Below are 17666 nucleotides of genomic sequence, written 5' to 3' on the forward strand. Positions count from 1 at the left end.
GCTGTATATAGTGTCGTATATAGTGTCGCGTGTAGGGGGGTGTGGGTGTGCGCCACTGACGAGAACTGCCGTTCTCTGGTATTGGAGCAATTCCATATCCACTATCTCCAAGAAGGCAGAAATTTCCTCTAAACCTATGTAAAATTTGATAAATCGAACTTTGTTTCCAAATTCTCGAATCGTGAACACTTCCAGGCCACTGAGTGTCTACACTTGTAATCACTTCATTTGCATCACACGTTACTTGTACATTTATGCTAGGAAATCCTTTTCTATTAATAAAGTCGTCACCAAATTCTTAAGGTTTTTTAATTTGAACATGGGTACAATCCGGTGCACCAATGACTGTAGGTATTTGGAATCGATTTTCCCACCTTATTCTTGCTTCTTCCATACTTTCCAGGTCAGACGGAAACTTGATCCACTGATGTGATTTCTGAAAAATTCTGTCAGCAATATTATTTATGGTTTTACATACCGTCGTATGGTGAACGCCGAAATCTTCAGTAATACCTGGCTGAAATCCAGTATCACTAACGTATCGCAGAAAAATATCCATCCTTTTTTGAGAGCAAAGTGCACCTCCTGTGGTATCATTAAGCTGTGGCAAAAAATAATCTGATAGAAAATCTATACTTTCGCTTTCAAAACGTAATAAAACCTTAGATTTACTGGGACATATGCTTTTTCTTTGCTTGTAGTGTTTATTTTTACTAACATTTATAAAGTCCACCATAATTATATCAAAGGAAAAATATTTAGAAACACCACTTTACTAGTGTAAGTATGCGTACTCTACTGGCGTAAGTATTCGTTTGAGATCCCTTAACAAATATTAAGGTCTTCTTCTTCATCCTTCAGTAATCCAACTTTGGACATAGGCCTCCCCCAATTCAATCCAGTGTTGTCTATTTTGCGCTACCTGTTTCCAGTTGTGTTCTCCAAACTTCTTTATGTCATCGTCTCATCTCATTTGTGGCCTTCCTCTACTTCTTCTTCCTAACCACGGTCTCCATTGTTGTATTTCGTGATTCCATCTTTTATCCTTCAGTCGGGCATTGTGTCCTGAGAAGCTACATTTTAATTTGGCAGCATGTTCTGGTATTTGGAGAACATGCTGCCAAATATTAAGGTATTACTTACTAATTATAATAGCCTTCTTTTTATTCAACTAAAAATAAGTAAGAACTGGAAAAATTTATGTATACAGTGGGTGATCATATTATTAGAGCCACCTAGTAAAATTCAATGTTTTAGAGGAAGGGTATATAATTGAGCTGTATCATATATATATATATATATATATATATATATATATATATATATATATATATATATATATATATATATATTAATGCATTTGTTTCCATTTGGCTGTCTTGTTACACTTTATGAAAGTGCAATAAATAGTCTGACAATAGTGACAACACGCATGTGTGGCAATGCATGACTCAGATGTCATTGTTTGTCAGTGCTGCCCAGCCTAGCTTGCAACTCGTGTGCCTATTATTTTGTATTCTTGGTGTTTAGAGTTATAATAAACTTTGTTAGTTTCAATTGCTCTCTAGTGATATTCTCACAGTCATATACTATATTTTGTGAATTTAGTAAAAATTGCGCGTTCGTTACACTAGTTGTACCAGAACATCATGGGAAATCCAAGGACATCTCACCAAGGAAAATAGCAGAAATAAAAACTTTAATATTCAATACTAATCACTCCAACAGAAACATAGCATCTATTTCTAAAGTTTCAAAGGCAACGTGGACCGTATAAAGAAAAAACTTACATACCATTATTAAACAAAAGTAAAATTTTCTGAGGTGGCTCTAATAATATGATCACCCACTGTAACTTTATATTTCCAGTAACTACTTGAAAATAACAGATTACTTTTTGCTCCAAGTAAACTCTTTTACATAAAGTAGTTACTATTCTTTTATTCAATTACTATTAAGTAATTACTGAAATACGAGTAAGTAAAAGCTAATACTTCTTTTTATTCAATAGACCCAATGTCTATTGGTAATGATCTTTTGTCGAATCAACAAAAGTTGACCGATTAAAATTGAAACATATGTTCTCACAGCTATTCGCTCTGTGCGTGACCATTGTGGGGATACACGAAACTATGCCAGCGCCCATAGCGGCGAAATATGAAAACTTTGGCGAATAATGATTGAATAATATTTTTTTTCAATAGATATTTCTCTTACCTTATTATTGCCGTTTTGATTTTTATTATTTATATTTATATTTTCATACTGATTCTTTTTCCTTCCCCGAGCTGGTGGTATATTCCTATCGTCATCTACTTATTTCCAATTTATGTTACGCATACACCACAAAATTAATAATTCACACTGCCTAATTGCTTTTGATGTACACTTAATGCATTAATGTTAACACCGACAACTAAACTATAACGAAAACGTGAAGAAAACCCCTTAAAATTGATATTTTCTTCAGAGAACTTTCAAATATCAACTTTTTAATTTGACGTTTATTGTACACGGGGAACTTATTGTTTGTATAATAAATTTTATCAAAAATGGTAAATAAATATTACATTAACGTCAAATATGTGTATCATATGTTTACCGCCAAATTGTGTCCGCCAAAAATTTCAGGCGGCTACGTTAGGTGTCGCGTCAGTCATGCATGGAGCGAATTCTCATTCGATTTTAGTTGATCCACTAAAGTTGATCAACTAAAATCAAACCGTGAGGATGCGCCTTTAGTATTTTGATTGATTGTCATACCGATATAGTACGCACCTGACAATTTCTGTAACTTTTCGTCTCTGGCATATACCGGCTTTTATAAGTATCAAAGTACACAGAATGATAATAGAAACAGCCTCAATAAGTTTATCCAGGTCTCTTTGTTTGTCCACTATTATTGCCAAATACAATGAGATCACAAGCATTATAAGATATATGTGCATGATGACGGACCATAATTTGTACAGCTTTTGCGTAGTATCAGTTAATGATTCCATTTTCACTCTCCATGATCCGGTACAAACCATGAGTACTTTTGCTACCAGTAAATGCTGCATTCTAAAAGGGAAATTACTATAATAAAAATCAAAACAAAAATCTAATAATATTAGATGTTTCCGATAAGGAAATATTAAAATAATAGTGCATGGAATGGGTGTCAAAAGACGATTAAAACATTGTTTGATTGGTTATTAAACGAATATTTTGACAAAAACAAACAATGAAACGGATACAGTAATAGCATTGGAATGGAAGCACACAAGTCCCATACAGAAAATATTAGTAAATATTATACAAATAAAGGCTAGATAATCGTAGCCCTATTAAAAGAAGACAACGCGCTCATCTTTTGTATCGCATTGTATTTATTAAACAGTATAATGAACAAAAATAATATATTACTGAATACCTACTTAAAATTGAAAAAATAATCAATACGATCCTAAAAGAGAAGACATGCAGAATTCTTCCCCTTGTCTTAGACAAGACCAGATTTTTTTTTCATTAATTTGAATTATTCTGGTTTAACGAGTATGAGATAAATAAGAACTCGTACCTAACAAGCTCCTAATATAAAGAGCTCCCAGGTCTCTTAGCACAACATGCGGCTTGAATTCTCACTCTAGTGCAGGGGTGGGCAAATACTTTTAAGCGCGGGCCAAAATGAAATTTTCAAAATGTCTCCCGGGCCGCAGTACTATACCCAGTATGTAATGTATGCTAATGTTTTTGGTGGAGGTTTTTCTCTGCCCAAGAAATTCTTTTGAAAAAATACTATAAGTATCATTTTAAAGCATTTGGAGAAAGACATTTGACTGTTAATAATAATAAATTGTCTTTCTGGTGTGTACATTCGAACAATTTGTTCTTAGTAAGATTACAAAATTTTTAATATGGTCCATTATAACAAGGATCCAGACCATAACAAGGATCCGGATAAAAAATGAACTTCAGAAATTCGATCAAGAATAGAGTAATCAAGAGCAGCTTTTTTAAAGATGAGGAAATTTCTGAGTGACCAAAGATTCAATCTGCAAATTTGATATCGGATGGTAAAATGTTATGTCAAGTCAACTATCATAGACGAAATTCAAAGGAGGCAACTGATCTGGTATTGTCATGTACGACGTCAATGGACGACGACAGGCTGCCAAAACAAATTTTAAAATGGACGCCAAGGGAAAGAAAGAAAGGAACGCCGAAACAATCCTGGCTAGGCGGCATTCAAAAGGCAATTTCGGAAAGGAACCTTCACCCTGACGAATGCAAGGACGGACGAAGCTGGAAACTGGCAACCGGAAGGCGGAGAACACTATAAAAATCAGGGATAATAACACCAATGTTATGTCCACTCTATTCTTCGTTATTGGATTGTTAATGCTGACTTAATGAAAAAGCTGCAAGCTTTTGAGATGTGGCATTTTAGGGGAATTTTGAAAATACCATGGATCGATCATATTACGAACGAAATGGTGTTGTACAAAATGGAAAAGGAATAGAGAACTTTTGACCATCATTAAAAGGAAAAAGACAGCAAGGAGAAAGGGTACATACTTAGAAATGATAACGCAAGTAAGTTGTTGTAAGTTGTTGCAGCAGCTGATTATGAAGGCTAAAATCCGAAGAAAAGGGGTCCTGGTAGACGACCAATACCCTGGCCGAAAAATATTCGCAACTGCGCCAGATTAAACACACAGACGTATTTAAGAAAAGCAGAAGATAAATATTCATTATTTATACGAAGACTACGAACACTAATACTGTTGATTTTAGCCAAATCGCATAAAAGAGATTAAGACCGTAGGCGCAAAATTTCGGACCAATGGGCCAATGGACCTTTTTACGTGGGCGACTTCTTGAGCCTTATTCTGGGATGTCTCACGAATGTAATTATGGAAAAAAATCTTATGGGAATATTTCTTCCAACGAACCCGCCGTTTTCGCCTTGTCTGTTGAACGTAGTGAGTAACGGTCAATAGCTGTACCCACGCTTTTTTGTAAAATACTCCGCGATTCAAAACACACTCCGGTTTGCATCACTTTACGATTTGACAGACAAAAAATAAATTGAAATTAAAAGTTGACAAAACGTTAAAAGAGTTTTTTTCAAAACTGTTTTTTTCAAAGGCAGTAACAAGACATAAGGCAGATATTTTAACTAAAAATCTACTAGACTGATCCACCTGGAATTTTGTATATATTTCCTTTAGACATTTCGTGAGGTAACGCTGTCAAGATATTTTTAGTTTTATACTGACTTTTTGTTTAACAATAATAAATATGTTGATTTTCACCCGTTTTTTTCAAAATAATTCTTTGATTTGACTTATGAGTGATACCTAGAGATTTAATATTTCCCGAAAAATTGGATTCAGGAAAAAAGCCTGTTTTTTTTCCGGAAAAAACAGGAAAAATACGGAAAAATTGAAATTTGCTACAATATACTAAACAAATTCTGCATCCCGTATCAAAATTGATAAATTTAGTAGAATCGGATAGATCTATATTATCAGAAGTGCCTTTGTCTTTAATAGACAATATATCTTTGTCTTTAATATCTAAGTATATAATAAACACAATAATAAATATAAATAATAATAATAATAATAAAATAATAGAGTATATAATAATCCGAGTAATATTTCCTATTACTCGGATTTGAGTACTGAAAGTTCCTCTGCTGCCCGTTTTTCCTAGACGAATGAAAGCGAAATGTGATCGTTTCCCTTTCGTTTTCTATATTCGTCGTCTGCTGTCTTATTAATTGAAAAAGTCGCAGATTGAGGATGTACCAGTAAGAACTTTCAAACACGAAGGATCTCAGTTTTCTACCATTTTAATTTATTAAATTGGTGGATTCTGCATCTGAGATTCTTCAATTTTTTTACAATAATAAATATTTCCAACAAGTTTACCAGACTATTTCTTTTATCGAAAGCTTGCTAAAATAATATGTTGAAGAAAGTTACGAATTTTGTTCTATGCCAATTCATTTTCTTGGTGCTCGCCTTAAAGGAGAACACTTGAATGAAAACCAGCTAATGGAAGCTATAGACTTACTTATATTGCTGAAATGGTTCATTCACTAAGGGCTTCTCCATATGAGGGCGGTTTGCCGACGTCGACTGCGCGGTTTACCTGTTTTACTTGTTCTCACCCTAATGCCGCCTTTGAAGTTACCAAGGAAAACAGGAAAACCGCGCAGTCGACGTTGGCAAACCGCCCTCATATGGAAAGCCCTAAATCTAGATGTAGGGAAGGTGGTGGCAAATCTGGCCCGATTTAGAACAAAAACTGGATTCTTTTGGTCGAAATTCTTTATGGGATACTGCGAATATACTCATCCCGTTATATGGTGGCAAGGTTTGTGTACATCGCAGCCACTTATGCCAATTGCCTCTCGAATTTTAAAGGGATCTCCATCTTCTGCCTCTTCGGAAAGAAACTGGTCTTTACACGGTCTCATACAATATATCGGTCGTACAAGCGAACTAAATATATTATCACAGGAAAAAATTCAGAAGTTGTTGGTATTCATTTAAATTTGGTTATAAAAGGAAAACAGATATTCATTTACGATGCTAGACCAGATCCATTTTTGAAGGGACTGACAAAAATCGTGTTGTTTTATGCATCCAGGATGATGAGGCTGATTTCGAGTCTGAATCAGATGCTTGGTCTGAAGATTCAGGTTTAGACTCAGATGAAAATATACCACTGAGCGCTTTGGTTAAATAATGTGCTTTCTACGTTTGAAGTTTCGGATTTGATACTTTGAATTATTAGATAATAATTAATAATTATAATTTTTGACCCTATATACTACATGTTTGTACTTATATCTTCGATATTATTATTACAAAATATATTTAAACGAGTTGAAAATTGGTATTTTTTCACGTTTCAAGTCTTAATGAAAAATTTAAATTTTTTCCAATTTTTCCAATGGTCTTTAAAAAAACCTGTTTTTTGCTAAATTTTTTCCGTTTTTTTTCCGATATGTTAAATCTCTAGTGATACCATAAATCAAAAATCGTTAAAACTAAAAAACTCAACAGCGCGCTGCAGCGTTACCTAGAGAAACTCATAAGAATATATCTTTTTGAATTTTTTGTTTAACATGATCCAATGATGAGTTCTGATGTCCACCGCAAAATCCATTGTTTTTGAGGTGTCTTTAAAAGTTTGCCACCGTTGGCTTATTTTTCAGTATTTTTCCTTGAGTAATCTATGAATTGTACTGAATGTGCTTATTTAATTTAAAAATAAAATAATTAGGTACACCATACTTTCAAAAAAGTTCACAAAAATGTGATTGAAATGTTGCAAGTCATGCAAGTCATATTTATCTATGTAGGTATGAAATTGAATAAAAAAATGTTTTATCAGGAAAGCCGATGGTGAAGGTCGACCTAGATTCGGATCCCGTACTATAATATGTGATATCCCTTTCAGGCCTGAATTTTTTTTGATTGAAAATGAAGTTTCCCTTTGAATAAATACGATATACGGTATTTAAAAAAGGTGTATCTGTCACAAATGACATGCCACGTTCGTGCGCTGTGGGCTTATGTTCTATGAATGCAGGATCGTAAGTGTATGAAAAAATTCATTTTTATTAAACGTAAAACACCATTAGGACCAAATAAAAATTACTTTTATAATTGTTTAATATGCTATTATATACTAACTAAAATAGAACAAAAATTTTTTGCTGAAATGTCATGTCTTTCCATCGCCTCTTTGCTGAAGAAGAGCTCGTTGAAGGAACAGGTTCTTCATCCAATACAGGTTCTTCATCTAATACAGTTTCTTCAATATCCTTGTCATCGGTGTTATTTTTAAACATTTGAACGTCAAAAGTAACATCATCTTCGCCATCTAAATCTTCTATTTTGGACTTGTTACCATCATTTAACACCTCTAGAGCCAAATCGTGGGTGAGAGGCACACCTGTAATAATTAGAAAAACTACTTTTATCTTAAAAAAATATTTATTTTTATATTAAAAAATATTAAATATTTTTATTTAAAAAAATATTTAATTTTTTTTATTATTTTAAATAAAAGTGCATACTTTCAAGAATACTCTCTGAAAATTTCAAAATAATCGGAGTAAAATTACCAGAGATACAGCGTGTTGAATATCTCTACCTTCGACTCGCTTGAGCGTAGTGAGAAACGTTAAACAACTGTTCGCCTTCTCTTTTGTAGATTACTCCTCGATTCAAAAAACATATTCCAATGTGCATCACTTTACGATTTGGCAGACAAATAAGAAGATGAAGATGCAGTTGTCAAAACTTTAAACGCATTTTTCTCAAAACTGCTTTTTCAAATGCGGTGGACATTGTAACTGAAAAACTACTTGGCCGATCTACCTCATATTTTGCACAGATTTTCTTGAGACATTTCATGAGGTAACAACGTCGAGGTATTTTTCTTTTTTTGCTTATTTTTTGTTCAACAATAATAAATCTGTTGATTTTCACAAAATTTTTACCAAAAATTTCAGTTTTTTGATTTCTGAGGGATACCAAATATTCAAAAATCATTAAAAATAAAAAAAACTCGACGTTGTGACCTCGTGAAACTCATAAACTAATTAACTCTTTTTAAATTTTTTGTTTCGTATGATCTAGTGACGAGTTCTGATGTCCACCGCAAAATCCATTTTTTTGTGAGCTGCCTATCAAAATGTGTCACCAATGGCTTACTTTTCAATATTTTGGATTGAATTTTTTTATAAATATTCTTTGAATTGCACTTATTATGATTATTTAATTTAAAAATAAAATAATTCTACCATAGGTTCGAAAAAAAATTCACAAAAATGTGCTTGATATGTTGATTTCAAACCATACCCCCCCCCCCCCTTAAAATATAGAAAAACTAATAAAAAGTCAAACCAATAAATATTTAGTATTTTAATTTCCTGCCATTGAAAATTGAATGTGTGACGGCAACTAACTATCGTGCTATTCAAACATTAAGGGACAAGATCTCTACAAACAAACCAATAATTTCTTAAATCTTGTTTATTATCTTGAAGTTGAAACTTTAGCTATACCACAACCCCGTTACAATAACCTAAACACTAAACACATAAAAACAAGATATCTTTTACTTACCTTTACCGGTTTTGTCGTCAAAATACACAGCGATCTTGTAGATTATTCTATTGCAAACTAAGCGCGAATTCGTTAAATAATTTCAGTTACTCTGATAATAATACACGATAGACACAACATATTGATATCATCTTTCCTAGTAAAAATATGTTTATTTTGATATTGATACCCACATAAACATGAGCTCACGATCGTGTCAGTCGGTCACGAAAGGGATATGTGATTAGCATTATCAATAGCATTACAAAGAGCATCAGTACTCAATATGTTTACTAGTTATTTTCATTGAAATATAAAAGAAGAAAAAATAAAAAGTAGTTGGAAGATCTACAGGGAATCAGAGAATAAACAATTATTCTTGAAGTGTATGTACCGAGAAAGATAAAGCTAAGGAGACAATACGCAATACAAATAATATTATTAGGGTACCTATTATATCGTACAATAATCGAGAACGTACCTACTAGGGCTTCCAATCCCGCAGTACCGAGATCTCGGTATTGCGGGATCCCGCGTCATTTTCCAATCCCGCTTGATGCGGGATTACAGGCGCGGGATCCGCGGGATTTGCGGGATCCGCGGAATTTGCGGGACTGAAAAAAGCGTAAATTACTGCTGTAGCTACGCTCAAAATTATCAAAAAACTGGAAAAAAATTATTCAAGGTTAGCTTCAGAATTAGCTTTGTCTTTGCGCCGTATTTTACAACGATGTAGACATGTGACGGCACTACTAATTTATCTCCAAAAGCCTCGTAGTTACCAAGCGTCGTGTGACGATGAAACATTTCATCTCCCACCGAAAAGTTTACTTCGAAAAGAAATTAATGATATTGTAACGGGAATGAACTTCAGCCTTTTAAATTCATCTGAGAGCAATGATGAGGAAGATTCTGATTAAGTCAGAAACACGTGAGAAACAATGTAGAGGTTCCATCATGGGGTTCCGATCTTGATCTTACATTGTAACAGGAGTTAGAGTTAACTATATCGTCAGCATGTGTTATTTACTTTGCCCGTCGCCATCTCGAGCTAATACACTTGAGTCCATTATTAAAATAGAAATGACTCTCTACGAATCTGGGGAGTCAATGGGATAATATCTTACATTTACATATAAAGCCTAAAAAGGAATACCGTCGACGTATGGAAGCCGAAGGGTCATTTTCTGCTGCTGGCTATATTGTGTCTAAAATACGCAGGAGTTTGGCAGATGACAGTTTAGATTTAGATATTGGCTCGTATGAATAAAAATAGGAATGTAGTTTATACTCCAAATTTTGGAGTACATATTCCACGCGGTAATATCTACTCTTATGTACGGTGAGTAGAAACTCATGAAACAAACTCATCAACATATTTTTATTCATATGAAATAAATGTAGTATAAACTGGTACTTTATGCTCATACTCATGAGAACGTATTCGGAGTTAATACTCCGTTTTTATTTATACCATCCAGTATGTTGTGTTTCCATTGCAAAACTTTCAATTGAAAGCTTTAGCTAAATAATAGATAGTAACTTATAGCTAAAGTAATATAGCAACTAAATTAGTAAACTATATTAATTTTTAGTTGAAAATAGGTTTTTTTGGTTGATTTTTAAAATTTTGTTGGTGTGTTTTTTGAAGAAGATAGATTTTTTGTTTTTTTCAGTATTTGTAACTGTTTTTTTTTGAAGAAAAAACAGTTTTGATCTCATACTAATAGTGATAGTTAAATAAATGTGGAGTTAGTTGATTAATTTATTGTTTTATTTGCCTTATATAAATACAATGACTATTTTCAACATGCGGGATCCCGCAAATACCGAGATCCCGCGGGATTGAAAATTCGTAGTCCCGCAAATACCGAGATTGAACTCAGGCTGCGGGATTGGAAGCCCTAGTACCTACATCAAAAACACTAAAAGATTAAACGCAGCAACACGAAAAAAAATTGTTTGCCCATAAGATCGTTGGATAAATAATTAAAATCATTGTTACTTACTTTTGATACTTTCTCTGGCATTGGAAATGAAATAATATTTGAAAACTGTTAAACTAGAACACAGTTTATATAGAGGACATAATAAGCATTATTAAGTAGTTTTGAACACTTAACAAGTAACAATTAATTTATAGAACTAGTTAGACAACTTTTGATAACTTTAACCTTTTTACATTATATATGAATGTTGTAGAATTTAAATCATCCATTTTCTACTTCTAGTTTAATTTCATTTCTGTCAGTTAATAAATTTTTGAAATTTTAATTACCTAGCATTTGGGTAGTAGAAAAATGTGTTTGTGTTTTCTATTATTTATTTATTGATTTCTCCTTAGGATTTTTTATCCATCATTAGGATATTAACAACTATTTAGGTCCCGTCATTTGAGAAGGCACTAATTTGCGTATTATGGCGCATCTAAAAATGGTCTAAGAACCGTCTTTACATAGTCCATGGTTTTTGCTCCAAATTTTAAACAAACGCTTCGATTGACATGAACTTTGGCATACGCATAGCTAACATGTCAAAGAAAAAAAGTGATATTGTGCAGACGTGTGCTTTACCTCTAGGGGTGAGTTTTTCCACCCAGTCAGTGGAAGAAGAGTTAAAGCTAATGAAAATAGGTTTATACTCTTCAAATTATAAATTGAATATTTCTACATGAAATAATAAAAAAGTAAAGAACTTCTTGAGGAAAACTCATTACAATCTTTTTAAGTGTTTAAAAAAATACTGTTATTTTGAAAAAAAGTTTCTAGCGTCAAAACTAAGCAAGCTACGTCAAAATAAAGTTGTTCCCCTTTTTTGTAAAAAAAAACGTGAAAATCACTCCCTAATTAGCACCCCAAATGAAATTAATCGTTACCGCTTCGCAAGCTGCTTTACTCGTGTATGTGTTGTTTATTTGGTCTGTAAATTTTATCGGTTCAAAGTGCTTATTTTTGAAAAAAATTGGTTTTAAAGTAAATTTTTTTAACTTTTAATTTTGAAAACAATGTAAGAAATGTAAGTTTTGCTTTTCTGAATATTTTGGATATTTTGTTTTTCTGAAAGATATGGTTGTTCAAAATTTGCATACATTAGTGATTAGTGACTCGTACAAGCCCATTCAACTACAGCCCTTTCAATGATATGTATGCACTTTGAACCGATGAAAGTTACAGATCATATTTATAAAAAATACATACACAATAAAGCGATTTGTGAAGAGGTAACGATTAATTTCATTTGGGATGCTAATTAGGGGGTGATTTTCACGATCTTTTTACTAAAAAAAGGACCAACTTTATTTTGAGCGTAGCTTGCTTAGTTTTGATGCTACACTCACCGGCACAAAAAATGGGCACCACAAAAAATGGGTCATTTTTAATGTCTTGTATTTCCTAAACCTGATGTCCGATTTAAGTAATTTTTTTAATATGTTATAGCCTTATTCTTTATCAATATCGCTGTAATAATATTGTTGCTAGACAGGTACATTGTCATTGTATACAGGGTGTACGAATCAAACTGTGTTTTTTATACCAACTATAGCCTCAGATTTTCTTAACATTCTGTTTTTTGATTCATTCGCTTATGTTGGATAATAAAAAAGTTAGGCACTTTAACAACTAGCCCTGTTTTTCGTCAATACAGGGTGTTTTTAAATAAGTACGGCAAACTTTAAGGGATAGTTCTGCATGATAAAATAATGACAGTTTGCTTTATAAACGTATGCCCGCAAATGCTTCGTTTCCGAGATAGGGGTGTTGAAATTGTTCTTACAAACTGACGATTTATTTATTGCTCTAAAACGGGTTGTGATATGCAAATGGGATTTGGTAGATTTTAAGAGAAAGTTATTGCGCATTTTTTGGCATACAATTAAGAATTTTATATTCGCATAAAATACGGGATACGGGATATATCTAAAATGTTTATACCCGTATGCACGCCAATGGTGAATATAAAATTCTCAATTCTATGCCAAAAATGCGCAATAACTACCTCTTAAAATCTACCAAATTTCATTTTTATATCACAAACCGTTTTACAGCAATAAATAAATCGTCAGTTTGTAAGAACAATTTCAACACCCCCTATCTCGGAAACGAAGCATTTGCGGGCATACGTTTATAAAACAAACTGTCATTATTTTATCATGCAGAATTACCCCTTAAAGTTTGCCGTACTTATTTAAAAACACCCTGTATTGACGAAAAACAGGGGTAGTTGTTAAAGTGCCTAGCTTTTTTACTATCCAACATAAGCGAATGAATCAAAAAGCAGAATGTTAAGAAAACCTGAAACTATAGTTTGGTTTTAATTTCAGTATTTTATAAAAGCTAGAACATTCCACAGGGTTTTTCAAAGTTTGAGAAAAAAACACAGTTTGATTCGTGCACCCTGTATACAATGACAATGTACCTGTCTAGCAAAAATATTATTACAGTGATATTGATAAAGAATAAGGCTATAACATATTAAAAAAATTACTTAAGGCTATGGGTACATAATCCGCAAATATTTTACGTGTATCCCTACTTTTTCTGTCTCTACACGGCAAATTACGTGTAGTAAAATTCACACTGGTATGGATATGTAAACATTACTAGAATGTCATTCTACTTGAAAATGTCATAAATAATTTAAAAAGATGGCTTTTGAATGTTCTTGGATAACTGTTATTTTTATAATTGCAAATTATTAATTCAGTTAATAAATGTGATAATTTTTTCGCTAACTATGTTTTCAGTGATTGTAATAATTTATTTGTACAACAAAAACTAATAATCAATCGAGAAAAGAGGAAAAGTGTTAAAGTAATTTTTTAATAATATATTGTTATTATGGAACGCTTAAAATTTTGAACATCTCTAACAACAAAATACTTGGATCACAGGATATATCTGATGTATTCTCTGCTTGGATTTTCCACAAATAATACACAATAAATAACTTTTTATTAAGTTCACGTCTTTAATCAATTATTTATCAAATACACTATATATCAATAATATTTAATCAATTTCTCAAAATATTCCCGATGCAATGTCAAATATTTAAAATTGTCATTGATTGTCAGTGTGTGACTGACAATATATGCTGACAATATTATATTCGGCTGAGTGCGTTATAAGACAAAGACAGATTTGGAAAATATTACCACGGCATTGTGTTAATTTTTTTCGAATCCTGAAAAAACCAATAAATATTTTTGAAAAATTTAAACGCAGAATGAAAGACTAAATTATTACCGAGGACTGAAAGTCCCTTAGAATAAATAAAAAGTTTATTTTGAATGAGATATTTGAAATTAAAAATCACACTAAATTTTCCCTTAGATTTTCACCCCTGTAACTTATTAAAATAAACATTATAGAAGTTCTCAGGGACTTTCGGCCCTCGCTAATAACGTAATCTTTCATTCTGCATTTAAATTTTTCAAAAATACTTATTAGTTTTCTCAGGATTCGAAAAAAATGAATCCCCACTTGAATAGCATTGCAGCCGAAAATACGTACCGATCCTCTTAAATCGGACATCAGGTTTAGGAAATACAAGACATTAAAAATGACCCATTTTTTGGGGTGCCCGTTTTTTGTGCCGGTGAGTGTAGTTTCTTGTTTGAGTGTAATCTTGTTTCTTGTTAAAAAAAAGGTTTTTTTTAACCCTTCAAACAAGTTTTAATGAGTTTTTCCAAGAAGTGCCTGGGATAGGGACCTGACCAAGACAGATCTTCCAGGGGAGGCATCGCCCATCCTCACTTGGGGAGAAAAGACATAGAGAGCTCCGACATAACAGCCATGTTAAAAGCAATGGAGAAACTTACCAGAGTTACAAATAATTTAGTGAAAGTAGAGATCAATAGTGAAGTAAAAAAAAACCTTAAGAGAGTCACCGAAGACATGGAGGGCATTTTCAGACAAGTCGCCCTCGGCAGCATTAAGAAAAAAATAGAATAGTGGAGAAATAGAATAGTGGAGAAAATCGGTGAGGAAGGGACGATTAAGGAGACGGCAAGTGTGTCCACACATATCGACTTCGAAGAGTTCTTTCCCGAAAAAATTAGTGACTTTTCGGTGAGGGGAAAGGTTCCATGACCTGATAAGAGAAAAGCAGGAACTGGGAGGATGCGGAGGAGGTACATACAGATCAGGAGAGGTGGAGTACCTCCCTTAATACTATGACCACAATTACAAGAAAAGGTCAGGAGAAAGAGAACCGGGAGGTCCGTCAGACTGTTTTCATGGTTTCTGTAGAGAAAGGGATGACGGAAATGGACAGGGACATGAGACTACTGATAATTCTCTCTAAATTGAGGGAAGAAATGAAGATACTAGATACCAGTGAGGCGTCTTTAAGAGTAGTGCAGCTACAGAGGTAGAAACCTCAGGAAGCTCCTGGAAGTCACCTTTATTGGTATGGACCTCCACCTCGCACTGGAGGAGTATGAATGCTTGAAAAGGAGAGTGGGGACACAGAAAGTGATCGTGAATGGAGGTGGAAAATCCTACGCCGAGTTGCTCAAGCAAATCAAGGGTAGCGTAGACATGAGGAAGGAGGGAATTAGCGCCAAAAGCGCTAAGAAAACTAGGGACTGGGATCTCCTCCTTGAAGTGGCAGGGAAAGAACAGGCCGAGCTTCTGAAGAAGACTACACGGAGGGAAACACAGTAGAGGACGTCCGGGCTATCAGGTCCACGTGTACATATTCGATATAGACGGAGATGCCACAAAGGAAGAAATCCTGAAACAGGTTCAAAGGTATACCGGAAGTAAGGAGTTTAACGACGTCAAACTCGTCTCTATAAGGGAAAAGAATCCGGTGACGTAGCCGACAGCTCACAGTGCTCGGAGTATATGCCTCAAGAGAGACCCTGCCACAAGGGATGAGGAAAGGGCGAGTGAAAGCAGCTAGGACCATTAATCAGACAGCATACAGGTAAGTAAGTTAGAGAGATTAGAATCATCTAACACGAAGTTCCTTCAAATAAATGTGGGAAGGGCGAGGGTCACTCACGACGTTGCAGAGGCACTCGCACGAAGGGAATGTTATGACATTTGGTCTGTCGACAAAGAGTCATTAAAGATAGGAGATCGGACACGTGACCGTACAAGTGGTGAACCGAGGAGTTGGCATCACCAGACACTCTATTAAGAAAAGATATATTCAGGTATAAGTTGGAGACCTGGTGGTGTACAATTGCTATGTTTCAGCAAACGTTTTGTTTCGAGTATATGAAGAGTACATTGACGACTCGATTATGCAAGAGACTAGGAGGGAGAGTGTACCGGTCATCATGACCGGTGACTTGAGTGTAAATGATCGTTCATGGAACCCACGAGTGCAAGATGGGTGAGGCAAATACATACCTATCAGAATAAATCCGCGCCGTGGGGCTTACCGTGCTAAATGACAATAAGGCACCTACGTTCGTGAGAGGTAATAGTGAAACCTTTCTGGACATCTCGCTGATTTCAACGTCACTTCTAAACAGGGTCGTAAGATGAACGGATTTGGAAGAAGAATGCTTACATAAGTATGCGAGTTCTGAACTAACGAGCAAAAGGAGGAAACGGAAATATGAAGATATCGATCTAAAGAGATTTTTAAATGGTTTTTGTGGATGCTTTTGGCGTGATTGTTCTGAGATGTAAGGATGTAAGTGAGATTGTGTTTAGAGAATTGAAAGGGGAAAAGACACCCTACCACCTTCCAGGGTAGGAGAGACTCCGTTTAATACGGTAGCTCTTTCCTCAGATGGAGGATACACGTAAAAGAGTGAAACAGTCTCAAAGTCACCGTCTAAATATTACCAATTCCGACCCAGTTTACAGTTTTAACAGTTTCGTTACGCCCTGTATATTGTATCGAAGAATCGTAAGTTCTCTCACATGATGTGTGTTTGTCGATTTCACGCTCCCACAATGTTAAGTATTACGTAGTTCTTTCTTGATTCACACGAAAGTCGCATTTATGATCTGTTTTTACGCAGAATATGACGTGATTGTCTTTGAGTGTCTCAGCGATGTTTTGTGGAAACTCGCCGGCAAGGAAGTTAAAAGCTATAAATCCTTCAGTACATTGTTTTTACCGACAAAAAGTCGGGGGTTCTATTTATTTTAGAGTTGGAATATCGATAAGAGCCTTTAAGTGTGTTTATATTATATCTGGATGTCGACATAAACAACGTCTTTAGTGTTAATAAAATTCTTAAGTAGTTGGATTCTCAGAGTTGACCGTTGGTCCTGACTCGGCAATTTTGTGAGAACCGAAAAACTTGTTTATGCAAAAAGTAAGTATCCCTTATTGGTGGACAAATTTGCATGGCGTCAAATTAGGGCTTGGCGAAGTATGATTATAGTTTTCTATTGGCTGAGATTTGATTAATTTGTCGATGGGATGGATTCTGTGATGATTTTGAGAGGGCGTTGATTTTGAGAGATGGTAGTTTGAGAGATCGAGTAAGTCAGTTCCGTGGAAGCCATCAAGCAGTTCAGTTCTGTCATCAAGGACGTTTAGCATTGAGTTCCAGAGTGTTTCAAAATGTAGTTACCA

At 34.3% G+C, this 17666-nt stretch overlaps 1 protein-coding gene across 1 annotated transcript in view; it reads right to left on the minus strand.

Moving 5' to 3' along the window:
- The window catches only part of LOC126891705 (putative odorant receptor 85d), a 101122-nt gene extending 90936 nt beyond the window's left edge, over positions 1 to 10186 (minus strand). Inside the window, exons 1-3 of the mRNA XM_050660969.1 lie at positions 10147 to 10186; positions 7722 to 7959; positions 2779 to 3063 (exon numbers count right to left, since the gene is read on the minus strand). Coding sequence (XP_050516926.1) covers positions 2779 to 3063; positions 7722 to 7959; positions 10147 to 10186 — 563 coding nt within the window. The remainder of the gene's footprint in view (positions 1 to 2778; positions 3064 to 7721; positions 7960 to 10146) is intronic.
- Between the last annotated feature and the right edge of the window lie 7480 nt (positions 10187 to 17666).

This window comes from Diabrotica virgifera, chromosome 1 (genome assembly GCF_917563875.1).
Source record: "Diabrotica virgifera virgifera chromosome 1, PGI_DIABVI_V3a".
Lineage (NCBI taxonomy): Eukaryota > Metazoa > Arthropoda > Insecta > Coleoptera > Chrysomelidae > Diabrotica > Diabrotica virgifera.